Raw genomic sequence first — 15,911 nt, 5'->3', positions numbered from 1 at the left:
GGTCGGAGATGACGTGTCCGGCTGGCTGGTGGCGGCTGGAGCTGTTGTGTCCGACTTGTTGGACTTGCTGCACTGCTGATCCTTGGCCACCGGAGGGTGGGGGGTACCTGCAAGAGACTCCGATGCTTAAGTTAGCATGGGTATTAAACAGGTTTATTGTGTAGAATCAGAGTATGAGTTATACCTGGGTGCTCCAGTGTATTTATAATGGTGAGATGTGACCTTTGGATAAGATAAGTTAGTTATCTTATCTTATCTTTATCTTTTGGGTTGAGGTCAGCGCATCTTCAACGGAACCGCCCTTCTCTGTAGGCCTGAACGACCTTTTGGATTTGGGTCGTATTCCTTGAATAGGGCCCTTTTTTGGACTTTCCTATCGGTTTGGCCGAGTTCTTCGTAAAGAAGTTGGTCCGCTTGACCTAAGGAGGTCGGTCGCTTTATTACTGAACATCCCGGTTCGGACAGCTCGACCCAGGGTATGAACAGGCGCCTAACTTGGAAAAAGCCAAGTTAGGCGCCAGTATGGCCAAGTATGCTATAAAAGAAGTGTATACTATTATATATCGTTGGAAAGCTCTAGAAGTTAGCTTTTCAATGCCACTAAAATCACGTTAATTGGGCCTCTGTAGCTCAAGTTATGTCCGTTAAAGTGCAAGGAGGTCATGGTTGACAGCATCATTCACTTTCTTCTCTTTTTCTACAAAACTCTGTTAAATCCATCCGAATGCTACCTGAAATAAACAGAATTACATACAACTCAAAGTAGCATTCAAAGTGACTAAAAAGTATTTAAATCTTGATTAAACTTACAAATTCAAATGCAAATTCACTAGGAAAAGATAGGAGATATGCTCATGCATCACCAACCATCCTCCCAAAAATGAATATGTCTGCCATTTCCCACCTCCATAGACAAACCACTAATCATCATATCTCTCACCTGTTGATCCTTCATATTAAGCTGGCAAATATCTTTCCATGGGCCCCCTCTTGACGGTAAAGAAGGTTTTGACAACATTAAAGTTGGGTTCAAATGATTACAAGAACATACAACCTTTTTCCACAACGGGTAGTCCTCCTTTGAGAAGCGCCACCATCGCTTGAACAGAAGCGATGCATTTCTGAGTAATGCATCACCTACCCCCAAACCACCTAGCTTCTTTGGAGCTTGAACCACCTCCCATTTCACAAGTGGTATACCATTATTCCCATCTTCTTTACTCCACAAAAACCTTCTCTGTAGCCCAATTATCTTTTCTGCAACCACTTTTGGCATTTTATACAAGCTTAAGTAGTAAATCGGTAGGCTATTAAGAACAGATTTGATGAGAACCAACTTACCAGCTTTGTTGAGAAATTTAGCTTTCTATAAGCTCAGCTTATCTTCCACCTTGTCTATGATTGGTTTCTAGGTCTTCACCAGCCGAGGATTTTCACCTAGAGAAATCCCCAAGTACCTGACGGGTAACGCAGCTTCGGTACATCCCAACAAACCACACATATTCGTTATCTATTGCTTCTCACATTTGACTGAAATCAAGCTTGACTTATCAAAGTTAATACTCAGGCCAGACATCAACTCAAGACAATGCATAAGTCTCTTATAATTCAACACTGTCTCTGTTTCTTGAGGGAAAAATAAGATCGTGTCATCTGTGAATTGGAGATGCAACAACTCTATGTTGTCCCGTCCCACCCGTAGTGGAGAAATACGTCCATTCCTTACCACCTCACCCACCATCTTGTGCAAAATGTCAACGACAAGAACAAACAGAAAAGGAGAGAGGGGATCTCCTTGTTTGAGTCCTCTCTCCATCTTGAACGGCTTAGATGGTGACCCATTAATCAACACCGACATAGATGCTGTGGTCACACATTCCTTCACCCATGTCCTCCATCTAAGACCAAAGTCCATCTTCTGTAGCACTATATCCACAAAGCTCCATCTCACCCTGTCGTATGCTTTCTGAAAGTCTAGTTTGACAATTGCCGCCTGCTTCCTTCGCAGCTTCAGCCATTGGACCGTCTCACAAGCAATGAGAGCAATGAGTCTCCCCCCACTAAATGTGGCATCACTAAGCGCATTCTTCTTACCAACACTTTGGATATCACCTTATAAACACAACCAACCACACTAATCGGTCTTAGGTCTTTGAATTCCTTGGCCCTCCACAAATTTTGGAGCTAGCGCCACCCATGTTACATTAGCCTCTGTTGGTAGCTTCACACTTTTAAAAAATCCCAACACAGCTATAGTAAATTCCTGGCCAATCGCATCCCAACATTTCTTTATAAAGTTCATATTATAACCATCACTACCTGGTGTTTTACTAGACTCACAATCCCAAACTGCCTCTCATATCTCCTCCAATGATGGCATTTCCTCTAGCACTGCTTCCTCTTCGTCATCAATCTGTTTTACCAATCCATCACGGATCCCAATAATAGGAGCATGGTTCTGCCGATACATAGGGATGGCAAAACTCCCCAAGACGTGGGGATCTCTGCCGGGACTGTCCCGAATAGGGATCTGACTGTGGAGAATTTTTTCCGCGGAGATGGGGACGGGGGATAAAATTCTCCCGAGGCAGGTGCGGGGACCCGAGCGAGGATCCCCACCCCATCCCCGCTAATTCCCGAAATTCATAAATTTATTGAATTGTCCTTAATAGTTTATTTCCCATATATGTGTTTTAGTCATTTCACATATATAGAAACCCAAAACTCCTAATCCTCATTTGTATAACCCTTCTTCAATTCAGAGATCCCTAACGTTATCCAATCTCTCTGTAGCCATTCCCTCGCCACTCTCCCTTCTCACCGCATCGTCACACCTCACGGTGCCATCACCCTCACTGCATCGTGCTCTCTATTTGCGGCATCCCTTTCCATCCTCTCTGTTGCCGCGTCTCCCACCTCATCCACTGCTCTGTCCTCTGGCTTGCCGTTGGGTCCCCCCACTGCGCATTTTGAAAGAAGTCATCATCTTGTTGTTTAGACTTTTTGTATAAAATCTTGGTATTTTTGTATAGGATGGATACTTGCAACTCTATTCATATTGAAATTAATAATTAGTTAGAACTATCAAATAAATGGGGAATGTGGTTCCCGCAGAAAATGGGGCCCTGTGGGGAATGGGGATGGGGAGCAATATTCCCCTATGGCGGGGAACGGGGACGGGGACGGAGAGCAAATATGGGGGTGGGGATGGGGAGCAGGGAGGCATCCCCTGCCCCCGTCCTACCCCATTGACATCCCTACCGATATAGATCTTTATAAAAACATGTAATCGCAATCTTTATTCTGGTCTGATTCCGCACCAATCTTCCATTAATCACTAAAGAATCAATTCTGTTGTTCCTCCTTCTAGCCGACGCTAGATTATTGAAGTACCTAGTGCTCTTGTCCATATCTCTAGCATGTTGAGATCGAGACATCTGCTTCCAATGAATCTCCTTTCTAGCATACCACTTCGCACAGCAAGTCACAAGAGCCTTCAGTCTAGCCTTCATTGTTCCGTCATAAGTACCAGCACTAATGGTATCATAAATCTTCTTAATCTCTTCCTCAAACTTCTTTATCCTATTGTCTATGTCCCCAAAATTGTCCTTGTGCCATCTCCTTAGCGGAACTGTCCAAGCCTTCAGCTTATTTGTGAACTGATCATCACCCAAGTTCCTCCACTCATCCTTTACCATCCTCAGAAATCCCTCATGTATAAATCAGGAATCTAGACTACGAAAAGGTCTTGGACCTGCCCAAAGTCTTGTATCTTCTAGAATCAACGGGCAATGATCTGATAAGCCTCTCAGACCCCCTTTCAAACGAGTATCTGGAAACTCCTCAAGCCACTCCAAACTAACCAGAATCCTACCAATGTGGCTACAAAATTGACCTCAAAACCATGTGAATTTCTGATCAGCTAGCGGTAAATCTACGAGCTATAAATCTTGCACCTACTCCTTAAAATCCTCAGCAGATGCTGGTAAACTAACAACACCTTTCCTTTCTTCCAGATGTAGTATCTCATTAAAGTCTCTCATGAAGCAAAACGGAACCTAACATAAACCCACCATATAGCTTAACTACTCTCACATCACCAGTTTCTCACTCCGCACATGTGCACCATATACCAAACAAAAAGCACAGTTAAAATTATTTTTTGTCAGCAAACCTTCAACACAAAGCCAACCATCCCCTTTATAGCAATTCAACCGTACAAATAATAAATTATCCCACATTAACAATAAACTGCCAGAGGCTCCAACTAATTCCACATATTCCCAATCCACCGTCTCACAACCCCACAAACGTGCTACATCAAACTTAGTCACTACCTCCTTCTTAGTTTCAATCAGCCCTAGCATATTCAACCTATACTTTTTCTTCAACCCTTTCACCATACTCAACATTGCATTCCCTCCTAGTCCTCTAATATTCCAACAACTATAAATCATTTAAAGGAATTTCTGCACACCTTGTTATGTTGTTTGGGCTTGCTCCTCCTAGCTTTCTCCTTTTATTTTGCCATCCTTCTTTTTGTTGCGATAGCTTCATTTTGACTTTGTAAAATTGTCATATCTTCTTCATCGTCATAAAAAACGCACCAGACTCCACTACTAGCTTCCACGTTTCCTTATTCTCTGTTGACTGTCCTTCCTGCGTAAGCCTCTGATCAGAGTTTGGTTTTGTCCCTTCAATTTCTGTCTCGAAACAAGTGTCCTCTATAACCCGTTCGTTTACGTTGTCATGACCCACACCGTTATCTTCACCTCCTACCTCTCCTAACTTGCTCTCCTTGCCCCGGCAAAGCATGTGTTGACCTCCAAGTTTAGCCCGGTCGCTTGCTTCACCAAAGAACCCCTCCACTTCTGGTTCGTCATCAAACACCTCTACCATATTCTGCGCCACCCTGCTCTCTCCATCAACGATGTACTGTACCGGAGCTTGGTTGTCATTCTTCGCTTCCCAGCTGGGCCAGCGCTCCACCCCTCTCCTCAGCACAAAGGGACGCAAGTCGCACTCATACTGCACGTCCTAGTTGGCTTAACTGATCCTTGAAGGAGAGCTTACGCAGCCTTTCCCACGTTGTGCTGTGTTGCTGAAACAAAGGAGCTGCTGCCCCGACCTGGATACACGTGTATGCTCCCGACCCGGCCCAGAATCCTGTGCACATGCTTGTTGCAACTGTGCTCCAACCAACAGCCCCTCTAGCCCACAAGCTTGCACCAGCCCACCAGTTAAGTGGCCCATTAGATCACCCGCTTGGTTACAAAATTTTTGGGCCTCCCTCCTTTTTAAAATCAAACCCATCTCATTTCCACCTTGTACCCTCCTTTCTAAATTTTTGGCCCCACTTTCCTTATCAAAACACACCTCTGTAATAGTTCTCTTCGATTCACACTCTAAACAATTATCAAATCTCTCACAATTAGCCTCCTCATTAAATCCTTTAATTTTGAATGGAGCCGTTATCCCTTGCACATGAATCGGACTTAAATTCTCTTGATTGCATTCATTCAAAAAGTGTCTGTTATTACCATTCTACCCTTATCTTCATCTCCCTCATGCGCTCGTGTCATGATTAGCTCAGGATCGACAACATTTCGCCGGCATGTGAACTAGAATTTTCACATGTTAACTTAGCGCTTGCATCTTCCAACAAGCATTCATCTCCATATATTTCGCGTCCCATTTCCTTAACAAAAACATCGAAGCCACTGGTGCCTACCGTGATATGAATCCATTCCTTAATTACGTAAAAAATACAAGTATCAATTAACACTCGGCCAACACTGAAAGATAAGGCAGACTTCATCACTTCATCACACTTGATTACTTCCCCCCATAGACCGCCTATCGTATTGAATGTTTTCACTGACCAGACATGTAAAGGCATTCCATAACATTCTAACTAAACTCTTCTAGTCTCACTACATTCAGATTCCTCCCATCTCCACACACTGTAAAAGAATTATAAGAAACTATTCATTTTGAAGGTAAATGCCTTCTCCGCATTCTTCATAGTATCAAACACTAATAAGGCTCTGTACGCTCCAAGCTCCCTAATTTCAACAACCTGAGGAAAAGTTTTTAACGATAGCTCTCCATAACGATTTGAAGTCAATGGCTTTTGTCGTACCTCCTACTAAGCTCTTAAACAGCCAATCAAAATTCTCCTTTGCTACTGGTACTTCAACCTTCTTCGTCCAGCCATTCCCCTGGAGGTCCTTGACGGGCGTAGCCTTCTTAGATTCTTCCACTCTTATTGGACTTTCGCCTCTTCGAGGTTGCCTGCTCTCCACCTCAGTTCTTACAATGTCTCCCTTGGGTACCCCAGTGTTCTTTCCTCCCGTAACCCTTCTGTACTTAGCCTCACCTACGTAGATAATTTTTTCCCTTATTCTCATACGATGCATTTCAGTTATGGCCTTTATTGCCCCCCTTTTGTCGTATAACGAATAAACGCAAACATGTGAACCTTTCCATTTTTCAACTTCCGCGCCAAATAGATGTCGTTGATTCGTTCTTTCCAATAGAACAAATAAAATAATTCTTTCTTTGAAATATCTTGCAGAAGATTATTGACAAAAACAGAGAAAGAATTGTGTTCCAAACGTTGATACTCTTCCCGATTCCAAACTCAAAGATCCTTTTTTCTATAAATCCCTAAATTTAACCCACTGAGTGTTTCTCCCTCTCTCTCCCTCTCTCGCTCGTCCTCTCCATTTGCCACACCAAAATTTTTTAACATCAGAAGATCAATGCATCAAACTATTAAGAACATCAATATATTAAATTTAAACCACATAAATAAATTCTTTTATACTAAAGCTAAAAGTAAAAATCTTAAATTTTACATACATGTACATAACTATCATGAGCTTGTTCTTTAGTCCCAACATTTTAAAATTAAACAAAATAAGAATATACTATTAGAAATAATATAAATGGCAATATTACGAAAATAATATTCAAAATTATTTTATATAATATAATATTTATAATTTTATACATATAACATCTGTAATTATATATTTATTATATTTAAAATTATATAATTATTTTGACAATAATTAATAAATAATAAATAAGATCATTTTAAATTATTTAACTAATTTTTTATTGTTTCCCACATATGATTGTAATATAAATATATAGAAGTATCATAAATGGTGATAATGGAAGTAAAAATGTTAATGAAAGTTCTCCTCTCTTTGAATTCTCTCTATTCTTTTCTAATCAATCAAGAATTAATTTCCAATTCACAATCATAATTTCATCAATACCATTGACATGTGGAGTTTATAATTTCTCACCCTTGGTCTTTTTTGTTCTCTCTCACAATTAATTTTAAAATGGTTATTGGATAAAATCGAACCTAATTTCTTTAAATTTTTTACAAATTCTTTAACCACTGAGTTATATTATTTTTATTGTAATCAATATATATATTTTTTTTTGTTTTAATTGTTCCTTATATAGACTATGTCTCGGAAAATTTCCCGGCTTGTTTATCAAGGAAAATATAAGTTATTTATTTTGTTGAATAATTAGTAGTACTCATGTCATGATCATGCTGTTCAGGTCAGTGTTTTAATATGGTGCACCAACCAATTTTATTGACAAATCAAACTCTGCCAGCAGCCCAGCATTATGAGATGGTGAAAAAGTTTGTAACTTTTATACACACATATTCCACGTGATGATAAGAAATGCTCCATACGGTAAAAAAATCATATAATCTGATAATATAAATTAAAGATAATAATAATAATAATAATAATAATAATAATAATAATAATAATAATAATAAACACCCTAATTACATCTTAAAGAATTTTAGCTCCAATACTTCAATCTCTAGTAAATTTTTATTTTTTAAAAATTCTTGAAAATTAATTTTATCAAACATATTTATTCTTCTATCATTTTGAATAGAGAATAGTTTATTTTATATTAATATTTTTTAAAATTTAATTATCTTATAATTTAAAAATTTATTTATCCAATACGTATATTAAAATTTTAATTGAAAGTGATAGAGAGACTAATTTATCTATCAGAAATAATTCTAAAAAATTTTTTAGAAATTAAAAATTTGTTAAGAACTAAAATATTTAATCTAAAATTTTCTGAAAACTAATTCAGATATTTATTTAAAAGAAAAAAAAAAGCCGTTAGACTTCTAAATCAAACTTTAGAATGGTGTAAATTTAGAGGAAGTAAGAATATTATTCCTCCTTCAAAACATGCTGGCCTATTACATATATATACTCTTTTCTTTCTTTCTTTTCTTTGTAGAGTCATAAACATTCATTCTTTTACTAGAGGCAATTTTATTGGAAGATTAGGAAATAGTGTACCACTGAAACTCCTTTAAGAAGCAACATCCAAACCCACTCTGTATAACACAAGAATCTTTGTTGTACATACACGTCACTTTGACCAAGTTAATAGTGTAAGGTGAACCTACCCATTCACATGAGGTGAAGGTGAACCATGCAAAATTGGACCACATAAATAAACCATACCCCCTATAATTAATGTCTCTTTTATCATTTTCTTTCCCCTAATTATTTTTCTTTTTTTGGTCATGTTTCCCCTAGTTATGTTTTTTTTCTTGGTAAAGTCCCCTAATTGTTCAAATCATCACCATAAAATATCCTCTCAAACAAAGGATGGTAAGCCCAATTATGTTATTTTCTACTCATGGCTATAAGGCCCAAGATTTGTCAACTTATGTATATAATTTTATTTATCTATATGGTCATGGAGATATCAATGATAACGTAGCAGTTAAAATATAATTTTTTTTTAAATATTTCTAGAACACTGGTGTTTTAGTATTTCTTTAACTGTTGATTTTAATTATAAAATATATATATATATATTTTATAATTAAAATCAACAGTTAAAATTATTAAAATACTAGTATTTCATAAACATTTGAAATACCATTCACTTTTAGGTTTTTGAGGTAATTGCCTTTCTTGCTTTTACTTTTGGTTTTTAAGAATATCCATCACCAAATTGAATGACTAATTCTTTTGTTGTGGACCATCCAATTAAGGGCAAATAGAATTAGTTAAAAGACCAAGTAATAAGTCACTAGACCAAAGTTTCAAGGTTTAAATGTAACGTTAGCAATAGAATTAGTGTATGAATAAACACTAGCATTCCTAATAATCTACCATTTTAATGATTAAATATATAAAATTGTAACAAGTGTGAAATAAGTCAAAGATGACATTCTAACTAAGAGATCTTAAGATTTAGGGTCTTATAAATAGCTAAAAACCTTTTTTATTGAGATAATGATGACAAATGTTTTAGAAATAAAAATTTGTAGAACAAACTCTTTTCCAGTCCCATTATATATAACAGAAGAAAATAATAAATTACTGATTTCTTGTATACCCAAAAAAAAAGATATTTTTCTTAAATTATTTTACTTAGTAAGTGTTCTACATCACATTTTGCCCAAATACAAAATGAGTTTAATATTACCAATAACTTTTTTTTCCCCTTAAAATAGAAGGAAATTATGAAAAATTCTAAGATATCACAATACAAGGTACAACAATTTAATGTAGCATATCACAAGAATCTATAGTATATATACAAAAATATGTACACACATCTGTTATGATCTAGAGTAGAATAGTGTCATAGATTACATCTTCAAAGCTAAAATCTTGAGAGAAAAAGTACCCTAACCTCCTCCTAAGAAAAACTCCCAAATATTAGAAAGAAAATTAAAGCCCTTAATTATAAAAGGGGGAAAAATAATAACAAAAAATGATAAGCCACCCAAGAGAAGAGAAAATAGCTTCACAAATGATACATTCAAAAATTGAGAAAAAGAGAATGCAATCAAAGAAGTCCTAGAGTCCTCAACAACAGCTATGGGGGGAACATGATCATCACAGATCAATTAAGCCAATAAAAATGGGGTAATGAGATTTGAAATAACCAAAAATTTGCCATCACGATTTTCCTTTCGCGGCAGCTCCTTCGCGCTGATTGCGAAAATGACTGAGAAGTTGTTGTGCCTGCGTGAATGCAACCAACATATTAGCATCTTTTCTTGCACATTTTGAACTATGCTCATGACATTGTTTGTTATGATAATGAGAACTTAAGACACCATTTTTAAGGTTTCTATTTTATTACCTTTAGGAGAAGTGTTCACTTTTAGGAAGCTCCTCTAAAGTGAGAAAGTTGATAAAGTGAAAAAGTGAGACTCGAATCATCCTTAAATCAAGATAGTGAGGCTCACAAATAATATATAAAAATTACAAATTCAATGGTGATCAGGCCTTCACTTTCTCACTTCACCAATCTCCTTACCGTAGAGCATATAATGGAAAGATTTGCGCAATTAGTTTCAACAAGATGAGTATAGGACATGGAGATCTAAAAGAAGATCCATAGCAGGCACTATAGGACAAGTCTTAGTTTGTTTTGTTTCCAACAAATGCGTGGATAATTATGATTCGCCCCATGGTTTCGAGTTTAGATAATGAAAATGCATGCATCATTAATGTTGAGTTGAGTGGGATAATTTCATACCTTTTCCTTGGCTCTCGGCGTACCGGATTGAGATAATGCAACTAGGGAAGGTACAGCTCCTTCTTGCAAAACAAGAATACAAAACTTGGTACTATGAAGGCATAACTGTAACAGAACAGAAGCAGCATTCTCCTTTCCCCTATGTGAACCTGTTTCAACAATTTCAACTAATAAGGGGATGCCTCCTTCCCTTGCGATTTCTATCCGGCCCTCTGGAATTGTTGACAGGTTTGACAGAAGTGCAACAGCCTTGTCAACCATTCCATCGGCAGACTCCATCATCCGAACCAGAAACTTCACAGCTCCAGCTTGAACTATTCGAGCTTTGTTATCATGAAATATTGACAAGTTAAATAACGCAGTAGCAGCATCCTTTTTCCCTCTAAGAGTTCCCCAGGCAAGAAGATCCACCAAGGCTTTAACTGCGCCGGATCGGCCGATTTTTTCTTTGTTGTTTTCTATTACAGAGAGGCTGAATAGTGCCGCCGCAGAATTTGCCTTGGCACCATCATTTCCTGTCTTCAAAACATGGATAAGAGGTTCTATGGCTCCAGCTTCCATAATCATAGTCTTGTTATCTTCATTGATTGACAAATTTAACAGAGCTGTCACAGCATGCTCTTGTGTTATCTTCATGTCCGAATACAGAAGCGAAAGTAAAGGCTCAACAGCCCCACACCGCCCCACAATAATTCGGTTTTCAATGTCATTCTTTGTAAGAAGCCTCAATTCTTCCGCAGCCATGGTTTGCACTTCAACTGATTGGCTGCGAAGTTCTTCGATCAACTTATTAACATGAGATGAAGTGGCCACTTCACCGGCCCCCGAGTTCAATATAGGATGTGAATCAACTCTTGAATCATTTTGCTTAGCACTAGTATTAATGTTATTATTGTTCATAACAATATTACCATTTCTCGTCCCTTGGATTCTCGATGCAGGACTTTGTTTGTTCCCAACAACACTGTCAACATTTTGCGGCTTATCGGATATTCCGGACGCCTGTCCTGAAACTGGAAGTATGCAATCAGTACTAGATATTGAACTTGAAAATGATGATTCACTTCTGCTGTGAACATCGGATGATTGCTGATCACATCTTTCCACTGTTCCGCTCCGGCATCCATTATACTCTTCACTTGATCTGACAAAATTATCACCATTTGGTTTCTCATTTCCATTTCCATTTTGAAGAGATGACCTTGAGATGGAATCAATATTCATAGACTTGAAACCACATTTATTAGCTAAATCATGAGGCAATGAATGATCTGCAGGGGTTGTGATACAAGAGGATTTATCGAGCAGCGAGTTACTACAAAGCTTGACACTGTTTTCCTGACACCAATTTGCAATCATAGCTTTGACAGTATAATTGGCAGTAAGATTCATATGATTGAGCTTCTGACGAGTCTTGGGACAAACATTTAGCCCGTTATCTAGCCACTTTTGGATTGATTGCCTGTCATATGTTTGACCCGAAGCCACAATAACAGGATCCATCATGAGTTCCAATGATAAAGGGCAGCGGAAGTATGGAGGGATTGAGAGACCAGTTTTGACTTCAAGGGACTCAGTTCTCATTACATAATCGCGTAAATTGCGGACAAGATTCACAATTTCATTAATTTCATCCAAGTCCCCTTTCATTTTATTGACTTCAGCATTCAACCTTTCCTTTTCCACGACGATACTTTCTTTCAAGAGCTCCTCGTTTGATGTCAATTTTAGTAACTCGGCAATTTCCTTCAGAAGCTCGTTGGAAGGTTGAACATTATCTCTCTGGTTTCTTAGTGCTTCTTCTATATAAACCATTGCTGTTTCCTTCTTGAGACACTGAAGTTCCTGGATATAGTTCTGAAAAGGTTGCTCGAAATTAGGCTCGTACTTGTATCAATCAACAAGACAGGAAGAACCAAAAAATAATGATAGAAAAAAGAGACAATGGCTATTCCAGCCAAATACACGATTTCTTTCGAGAAAATAAGATCCTACTATGTTTGGGAGGAGTATGCAAATCAACTAGAAACAATCTTATCAAATACAAATCCAAAGATGTAACATCAAACACTGAACATACCTGAAGATTAGCCAAAACCGAAGCAGATGGAGGTGACTGTAGGGATCTAACTATCATGTGACATATGTCAAGTGATGTGCTCTGCAACTTAATCAACAATGTGCTGCTTTGAATAACCTGAAAACAGAAGAATCCGAAGCAAGCAGTTAAGAGGAATTAGCAGTTCACAACAAGAGGCATAAGATCATATGCTAGTTCGGAACATAAGTTATGACTACAAGAATATAACCCTTCACTTACACTAAGAATCTTGCTCATCTTTGGACCCCATTTTTCGATGAAGTCTCTAGCTTCATTGATCCGCACATCCAATTCTTCACACTCTTTAGACATATTTTGGTGAAATGGGAGTTTGTAGTCCATTACATCATCAAGCACTGGCTTCAGTCGCTTTAACACCCCGACCATATTATGACAGATCTTCTGAAAAGGCGCAGGCTTCACGATTTGGCAAGAGACCAGATGAAGGAATCGAGATATGCTGTTGATTAGACATTTCACTGAAGTTGTATCTGTTTGACCTGCTTATGTGAAATCATACAACAAAATGTCAGACAAACAAGAAAGGAATTGCCTCATCATATAAGACGCCATGTGGTGACCTATAACATGAAGGGGAGCCTGGGAGCAACTGTTGAGTTGTCTCTGTGTGACCTCAAGATCACGGATTCAAGCTGTGAAAACAGCCACTGATGTAATTATCAGGTTAGGCATCATATGCTTCACACCCTTTGGGTGAGGCACATCCCCGGACCGTTAACGTGAGATGCTTGTGCAGCAGGTTGCCTTTTTTTATTGACCACAACATATTCCAATGGATGAAAGACTCCAATACTGAATAACATTCTAATCTAACTACAAAACACATGTCTCTCACCATCCAAAAACACAAATCATGACTAGCTAATAATTCCAATACATAAGCATATGTCCGAATCTCAAGCTCAAAACAGACATCATAGTATTCATACACATGTTTTGATGAAACCAACATCAACCAAAAGCAAATTATAGAAATTGGAAAGAAAGCAGAAAGCCAACTGATGAACCTAATTCAACTTTTCAACTCAAATGCATTTCTTCATCTTCAATGAACCATGTAAGTAAAATCATTCCATATTTGCCCTCTCTTCTTGACAACTTCACCTCATTTTAGTATTTTACATTCCACCGACCAAAATGGAAACTATGAATCATTCATTATTCATTTCATTAAAACCAAATTAACTAACAGCAAAAGCTACAAACTGTTGTTTGACATTTTCAGCAAACATTTCCACACAGAGTTCATATTTTTGTTGAAAATGACAGAAGTACTTGGATCCCTTAAAAACTCAACAACACAGGAAAAGGGTACTAATAAATCCTCATAAAATGAAAAAACAAATTAAAAAGATTCCATTTTTGGAACAGAAAGAGGAAATTTTCGGATCACTGCAAAATGCATACCTATATGCATGGTTCTGAAGCTCAAAAATGGAAAAGGGGAATGAAGAACACACAGATCCTGATCAAACTTCAAACCATGTGAGAAAGAACAGAAGCTTCCAAGACTATGATGTGATTCATCAATGGCTGTTCAATGAAAAGGGCATTTTTTTCCCTTCAAACTTCGTCTTCATTCATTCATTCATTCATTTCATTCCCAACAAATGCTGTGTGGAAAGCCTGAGAGAAAGGAAGAGGGACCAACAACAGCAACAACTCCAACAAGAAGGGATTTATTTTATTTATTTATTTTTTTTTTTTGAAAAAATTATTGAATAATGAAAAAAAAAATTAAAAGGGTTAATGAGGTGGGTCCTTAATGTTATACATAGATAGCTAGATACTGTAGAAAGATTTGTCGTTTTTTCCTTAAAAAAATGGAAAAATAAAAATAAAACATAAGAAAATAATTATGGATGTAAGGTCTATTTTTGATAATTGAAATTAAATGAATAGTCAATTTTGCTTTTTGAATTTAAATCCCTAACTTTTGTAACTTTTTTAAGTTCTATCCTAAGTTCTATTTGATAACTGGTCAACTGCTAGTGAAATGTGGACAATTAAATGTTATTATGTATCAATTTGTATTAGTTGAGTAATCAATCTATTCGTTCGCTTAAATAAATGTCAAGAATTCGAATAATCTGTCGATTTAAAAAATATTATGGACAACAAATAAAATAATTATATGTACTATATATAAGTTTGTTTTTTATTAAAAAGTTTTAGTTTATAAGTGTCTTTTATTAAGGTGTTCAATGTAAAAGAAAAACTTAAAAAAATATTAGAAACCTAGAAAGTTTTTAAGTTTTTAAGTTTTTAAATATTGAAAATGTATAAAAGAAAACTTTTTTTAAAATAGTAACGTTGACAATTTGTTAGCAAAACACTTGTTAAAATAACAATATGATTTATGTAGTTAATGGAGTTAATTTTAATAATAGTGAGTTAATATGATAGTTATTACTCAATTATTGAAAATAATTTTGAATTGATATTGACATGTAATAATCATAAATTTCAAAATTTTTACTTAATAATTAAAAATAATTTTAACATTGACATCATTTAATGGTATTCAATATGTTATTTGGCATTCAATCATAACACTTAATTATATCAAAATTAATACACATCAATTAAGTCATATTAAACAACTTTAAATATTATATTAAATATCATATTAATTATATTACTATAATTTTTATCTTATTATATTAAAAATGATAATATTCATTTTTTATTTTAATGAAAAAGAGAAAAAAATTGAGTGCTTAGTGATAATTTTGCATTTAGATTAGGACACTCTTTATCCTTCAAACCATTATCATCTCAATATATATATATAGGTTAGAATACCATTACCATATATTGGAACTAAACAATTTTTTCTTCTACACTTTTTTTCTCTTTTCATTTGTCAAGAATGGAAATAGTGCCAAATCTCAACTACTTCTGCGCTATTTGATACGCTGTCTCATATCTTTGGACTGTTTGGTAGAAAAAGTTTTAGATAATAAATTCTTTAAAGAAATATGGAAATGCAGCTGAGTGATAGGAAATTATTTTTAAAATTCGATCTTATTCTTCAAACTACCTACAAGATAACAACTAATAAGAAATTAAGCATAATTTTAAAAATCAGACCGAAGTTCTACTAGATTAATTGAAAATCGGCTATCAGTACAATTCGATGTAAAATAAAAATCGTTTGTCAATAAATTGGAAAAATCAATTAAAATATCGGTAATTAAAATAATTGACTAAT

The 15,911-nt window shown here is 36.2% G+C and overlaps 2 protein-coding genes across 3 annotated transcripts; both read right to left on the bottom strand.

The window, feature by feature from the left end:
• Nucleotides 1–1,510: 1,510 nt before the first annotated feature.
• On the bottom strand, nt 1,511–2,198 carry LOC148573190 (secreted RxLR effector protein 78-like). Its single transcript, XM_088505706.1, has 2 exons — nt 2,195–2,198; nt 1,511–2,112 (listed from the first exon to the last, which is right to left on the bottom strand). Exons 1-2 carry the CDS (start codon nt 2,196–2,198, stop codon nt 1,511–1,513), a joined length of 606 nt encoding a protein of 201 aa, XP_088361832.1.
• A 7,388-nt stretch (nt 2,199–9,586) lies between these two features.
• Nucleotides 9,587–14,378, bottom strand: LOC107625039 (U-box domain-containing protein 3). Of its 2 annotated transcripts, none has more exons than XM_016327568.3 (5): nt 14,105–14,378; nt 12,896–13,176; nt 12,656–12,772; nt 10,576–12,432; nt 9,587–10,055 (listed from the first exon to the last, which is right to left on the bottom strand). In XM_016327568.3, the coding sequence occupies exons 1-5, from the start codon at nt 14,112–14,114 to the stop codon at nt 9,990–9,992; spliced, it is 2,331 nt and encodes a 776-aa protein (XP_016183054.1). In that variant the 5' UTR covers nt 14,115–14,378; the 3' UTR covers nt 9,587–9,989. The 2 variants fall into 2 exon arrangements, with proteins under 2 accessions (XP_016183054.1, XP_088361295.1); XM_088505169.1 differs by having other exon boundaries at nt 12,896–13,179; nt 14,105–14,355.
• Nucleotides 14,379–15,911: the final 1,533 nt, after the last annotated feature.

Source organism: Arachis ipaensis, chromosome B2 (assembly GCF_059453495.1).
Source record: "Arachis ipaensis isolate K30076 ecotype BB chromosome B2, ASM5945349v1, whole genome shotgun sequence".
Classification (NCBI taxonomy): Eukaryota; Viridiplantae; Streptophyta; class Magnoliopsida; order Fabales; family Fabaceae; genus Arachis; species Arachis ipaensis.
This window is presented reverse-complemented; position numbering and strand designations above follow the sequence as displayed.

Coding starts and splice junctions, on each gene's coding strand:
- LOC107625039 (XM_088505169.1), bottom strand. Junction 12,773..12,895: donor AGATGAGCAAGATTCTTAGT/GTAAGTGAAGGG, acceptor TTCTGTTTTCAG/GTTATTCAAAGCAGCACATT. Junction 10,056..10,575: donor CGCCGAGAGCCAAGGAAAAG/GTATGAAATTAT, acceptor GCATTCACGCAG/GCACAACAACTTCTCAGTCA.